Consider the following 6,000-nt stretch of genomic DNA (forward strand, 5'->3'; position numbering starts at 1 on the left):
TGGCTCCTATCAGCTTATGAGAGTCTATTGCTAAATTTTCAGTGAGATCATGTATACCCTAGAAATCAGTAAACACTACAAAACAGGGCTTGATTTATTATTCTTTTAATTTTCTAGGTATGAGAGTAATGGAAAAACTGTGAATAATGCAGATTAAACTTTTAAATGTGTCCTTCATACCTTTTTTTGGAGAGTTGGTTGTTAAACATTTATCACCACACCCTTGCCAACATCTCTTCTAGCTATAAAACCTAGGATCCTCAAGTCCCTTGTCCAAGCTCACATAACTAGTAAGTGTCAGTCATTATTGGAACAGATGTCTCTTGACTCCCTGTTCTTCATCCCTCTGGACCTGCAGAAACTCTGTTTCTGATAACCCAGAAAGAGATTAGAAAGCTAAAGGTGGGGCAGCTAGGTGGCACAGTGGATAGAGCACTGGCCCTGGATTCAGGAGGACCTGAGTTCAAATCTGGCCTCAGACACTTAACACTTACTAGCTGTGTGACCCTGGGCAAGTCACTTAACCCCAATTGCCTCACCTCCCCCCCAAAAAAAAAAGAAAGCTAAAAGGATAGAGTCCAAAGCTTGTGAGAGAGAAGATGCACATTCAAGCCTTGGTATCTATCTCAGCTCCAAACTATGAGGCTGGGATTTAAATACTGCCTTTGTTTACTGCCATTCTCAGTGGCTTGACAGGGACAAACCACTGATAACATTTTAATTTCTGAAGCAAAATCATTGCTAAATCAGGCGAGGCATTTGTGCTATATTAAAAGAGGCATGAATCAATCTTCCAACATCCCAGGGTCCAATCAACAAAGGAATTAGAGTCCCACCTCAAAAATTCCAGCAATCTTAGGCTCTGCAATAAAAGTGAAGAAATTCAGCTGATTTCCCCTCTGGAGCAAGCCATGCTGTGGCTGAGGAAACATAGCATTTGAACCCAGAAGATTTACTCCTAACTGTGTGAACTTGGGCTAATTATTCACCATCTCTCAGTCAGTCAGTCAATGAGGCAGTCAACAAGAATTTAAGAAGCACTTACTATATGCTACACACTATGGTGAAGTTAGAAAGAAAGGGAGAAGACTCACTAGGAGCTCCCAGTCTAATAGGTGAGATGGCATGCAAACAAACCACTATGTACATACAAGCTACATATAAGGAGACCAGGAAAAGCCTCTTACAGTATGTGGGATTTGAGCTGAATCTTGAAGGAAACCCGGAATTCGGGAGTTCTCTCAACAGTAAAACAGGGATCAAAACATTTGTACCACATACCTTACAGTATGGTTCTGAAGATCAAGAAAGAGGAGATGCATCTATTAAGCCAGACATTAAAGAAATTTTTAAATATATAAAACAATGTCACTCTTATCGCCATGTGTTGTGGTTTTGTTTTGGGGGGGTTTTTTGAAAATATATTTTTTAAAGTCCATGTTAACATTTACTATTTTTAATAAATATTTTAAAAATTTAAAAAAATGAAAGAGGAGATGCAAAGGCTTTCATAAAGTCATGTGTGTCAGCCATTATGACGAACAAAAACCTTGCTTTAGTTCTGCTTTATTTCTCTGTCAAATCATCAAAGCGATTTCCCAAAAGCTGGAAGGTCTCACACTACCTTCTAACAGGTTTCAGTTTTGTTTATTGTGCAAATCAGACCATTTCACTAAAAGCTCTTTTCAAAGAGTGTCAATACAGTTGATTTTTAATAATCTTTAAAATCTTATTGAATTTAGGGAAAGCTTATATATATCTCAACTGATTGGCTTTGTAATGTGAACTATAAACATTTTATATACATACACACTTTATATTGTAACAATCTACCTTGCAAGGTCATTATGAGGAAAAGATTAGATAAAGTCAGTTACTGGTAGTATTACTGGCCATAAAATATACAATTGGAGCAGTAGTAGTAATTGTTATTAATTATAATAACCATGCTCGTTTCTGCTACCTCCTCCCACTCCCTAGCCCTTTTCTTCAGTAACAGCAAGTCCTGGGCAATAAGTCAATGAACAAACTAGCCACCTAGTCAGTTTCCTAAACTACCAACCTTATCATTTACAGGAAAAGGATGGCAATCAATGATATTCCCCTTCTTTTAAACAAATCTCCTGATGAGGCCACCTTATTTCCACCATCACAACAACCTTCTTTACCCAAAGCATTATGCCAGTTTTAATTCTATTGTTGCTTAATTAATCATGCATGTTAACATTTAATTACAAATTAATCATCCCTTCTATTATTTCACACTTACTGAACACTTATAGAATGCCATCAATTGTATATAGCAGAGATGAATGTAGTCCCTATCCACAGGGCTGACAATCGAAGTAAAACAGGTTCCAGTGGGCCGAGGAGCAGCCGTGAGATACTGAATCTTTTTTTCTAAACAGCAACATACTGCCATGATTAAAAACTCAAGTTGCTGCATTTTTAAAGGCTCAAACCAACCCTAATCCGAAGCACACTAACACCTCTCTCTTCTGGCACTAGCGCAGAAGAGGGGGAAAAAATCAACAGAATCCTGCCCTAATTCCTAGCATGGAAACACGTCTCTATAACTCTACAAAATCAAAGTACTGGAACTTTTCACCAATTTGTGACAGCAATGTTCATAACCGTAATATTTTTTCAACTTTTACACTAGCATTTTATAACAAAATATCCTCAGAATGAAAAGGAAGGTGGGGGCTGGAAGGCTGGAGGGCGGAGATATTGAAGAATAGGGCCAGAGACCATTATTTTTTGAAGGGAGCCGCTAATTTCCAAAGACCTTACTTGGGAAGTTTCCCCTCCTATTTCCCCACCCCCACCCCCACCTCCACTGGCCACTAGGTGAATGTCTTCTCTCCTTTTTGGCCTGGGAGCTAGGACCGCACAAACGTCCCGGGGGGCTCTAGAACATCTCCCCTCAGACCCCACGGAGAGAAAAAGGAACTCGCAGCGAAGCTGAGTGCCACCATTTCGGAGGGGCTCGTGCCAGACCATGGAAGTGGGGCAGGAAGGGTTAAGGAGGGAGGGGCGCCGGGGGCCGAGGCGCGAGAAGCTGAGCAGCGGGGAGAAAAGAGGTCCCCCCTGCTGTGGGGTGAATCATCTCCTCTCACCCAAGTATCTGCCTCCAACTTACTGGGTGGGTGTGGAGGAGGGAGAAGGGAGGAAGGAAGGCGGAAAGAGGAGGATGGGGCGGGGATCACACAACCGGTTTCCCTTTTTAAAGTTTCTTGCAGTTCCACATTGACACCGGCGCTTCTGGTGGGACTGAGAACACCCCACTAGCGACTCTATGCCCAAGGTCAAGTTCTCTGGGGGGTGGAAGGGAGCTGGGAAAGAAACCAAGGAGGGGGGAGGAGGGCACCCCTGTTAAGAAAGAAAGACGGGACAGGCCGGCTGGGGGCTGAAGGAGGAGGGCAGTGACGGCGGTGGCCGGACTAGCCCGGGGGGAGTCGGGCGGGTGGGCTGCACCTGGGAGCAGCGGGACAGAGAGAAGGCCCTCCTTGAGCAACCCGTGAGGGAGGGAGGGGACAGGACGGGACGGTCAGCAGCCCCGGGAGCGAAGCGGCGCTGCCCCGGAGAGCGCGGGGCTCTGCGCCTCGCGCGCGCCCTCCCGGGGCTCCGGGGCCGGGCAGGAAGCGAGTCCCAGGACCCCGCCTCCTCTCCCCGCTCCCTCCTCGTCCCTGCCCCGGGCCGCCCGCTACTTACCCAGGGAGCAGGTAAGAAGCGCAAGCACAGCCGGGACACCGAGCGGGCGGCCAGCGAGCGGCCGCATCCCCGCGCCTGGAGCTGCGCTCTCCGCCAGCCCGCGGAGCCGGAGTCTGCAAGCAGGGGCACTTGGGACTGGAGCCCTAGCTGCGCGGCGGTGGCCGTGGCAGTGGCAGTGGCCGTGGTCGTGGCAGCGGCTGCTGCTATTGCTACTGCCGCCGCCGCCGCCGCCGCTGCTGCTGCTGAGCCGTCTCCGCCCGCTCGCCGCCTCCTCTTGGCCGAGTCTGGGTACGCCCTCTAGCGGCAGGCTGCGGGACGGCGTCTCCCCTGCGTCCCCCTAACTCCTGGCCTGAGGCACGGGGCTGCAGCGGCGGCCGGGCGCCCCAAGATGGGGCGGGAAGGCTGGGGACCCGAGGACTCACTCCGGCTAGGTTCTTAACCGGTTCTTGTTCTGGCCCTCCTTTCCTCAGCCGGTCCCAAGTCTCCAGGCACCCCAGACTGCTACTTTTGTCCTCACGTGCGCGCAGCTCGGTCTCCCTTCACTCTTTGCCCGGCCCCCCTTTCTCCAGTGCTAACCGAACAGCTCCACTTCTTAGCCCGGATGTGGCATGGGGTGGGGGGGGCGGAGGAGAGAAGGGGAAGGGGGACGGGGAAGGAGTGGGGAGGAAAGAGAATCTTTTCTCCCTTCTGCTATAAATCAATAACTCGACTCAATTCTGTTGGCCCCAGTGTTCTTTTGATTAAGGTACTTTTAAACAGCTCAACTAATTTACTTAATATCCCTTTATTAAGATGGGACTTGTCTAATAGTTGGGAGCCTGTAGTTCTGCTTTTTAACAGAAGAATCTTAAAACTTTTTTTTTAAAAATTCAAATCTTAAAATATTTTATCAGTATTTTTAGTACTGATGGAATTTTAAAATATACACTCTCATAGGGACAAACTTGCCATTTTCAAAGCACCTTAGAAAATTGGGTAAATAAACATTTTTCATTAAACTATTAAAGGTATAAATTAAAGTAACTTATTGAAGGCTCATTCTGAAAGTAAGTTAACATAACAACAATAATAATAACTAGCATTTATATAGTGCTTAAGGTTTGCAGAGCACTTTACAAATATTTCATTTGATCCTCACAACAATCCTGAAAAAAAAGTGCTATTGTTATCCATTTTTATAGATAAGGAGGCTGAGGAAAACAGAAGTTGTGACTTGTCCAGGGTCAGGCAGGATTTTACCAGAGAGAGGCCTAATGGATTTCATGTCCAATCCTCCAGGTTCTACATTATCAAAACTAGGAAAGGAAATACTGTAACCCCACGATTCAGCTTTAATCATGTAATCTGTAAAATATTTTGTGGAAGGGAACTGAAGACATTCTACTCTCACATATGATTGTATTATGTTATTGTGTATAATAGACGTGATAATAAAAATAATATGATCATAATACATGGAAAATAGCTATAGGTGAGAGCTGTGGAAACCGAACTAAAGTTCTTTTAGCCCCAAGATGCTACTCCAAACTTGATAAGACTAAGTCTCTCTCATCTCACTGTGTTCTAACAAATAACTCAATTCTACTGGAGCAAGCAGGTTATTTATCCACTGAGCAGGGAAGGACTGTTTGTCACTACCCCTTCAAAGACCTGTTACATTTCTGACCCCAGTGAAGGTTGTAGAAAGGAAACCTTTTTGAGGTGATCACACACACTGTATCTCTGTGAGGCTCTTCAGGACCTAGGCAAAGCACCTTCAAATAGATGGGAGAGGGTAGAAATAATGTTTGGATTGGGAGGAACAAGTCCCCCACTCAAAATAAGATTCCCCCTACTACCAGAGTGCAATAGTTGAACCTACAATAACATAGGACTTATAGCCACAGCTTCCATGGTTCCTGATTAAGTAGATCAAAATTCAGATTTTAAAAAATGAACAAATGAATGCAAAAGAGGGCTGTTCTCTACCAAGTCCCCACCTGTACTACACTTGGAGTTTTGTTATAGTTTAATTGTCTTTAAGAAAACATCCTTAAGTGTTGTATTGTCTATTGCTTTAACCTAATATAAGTCCTCATTACCAACCATCTATACTATTGCAGTAGACTCCTTATGAGTCTTCCAATTTCATTGTCCTTTCCTCCCCCTCTCTCATCCAGCCTACATACTGCTTTCAGAGATATATTTCTCATGCACCAATCTGATCATGTCCCTCCTGAGCTCTAAAGTTTTCAATGGCTCCCTACCACCTCAAATGAAATTTCAACTCCTTTCCCTCACAATGAA

At 45.0% G+C, this 6,000-nt stretch overlaps 1 protein-coding gene across 1 annotated transcript in view; it reads right to left on the reverse strand.

The window, feature by feature from the left end:
- B3GLCT (beta 3-glucosyltransferase) overlaps positions 1 to 4,261 on the reverse strand; it is a 134,016-nt gene extending 129,755 nt beyond the window's left edge. The window contains 1 exon segment of the mRNA XM_043998031.1: positions 3,715 to 4,261. Coding sequence (XP_043853966.1) covers positions 3,715 to 3,781 — 67 coding nt within the window. The 5' untranslated portion in view covers positions 3,782 to 4,261.
- Positions 4,262 to 6,000: the final 1,739 nt, after the last annotated feature.

Source organism: Dromiciops gliroides, chromosome 3, assembly GCF_019393635.1.
Source record: "Dromiciops gliroides isolate mDroGli1 chromosome 3, mDroGli1.pri, whole genome shotgun sequence".
Lineage (NCBI taxonomy): Eukaryota > Metazoa > Chordata > Mammalia > Microbiotheria > Microbiotheriidae > Dromiciops > Dromiciops gliroides.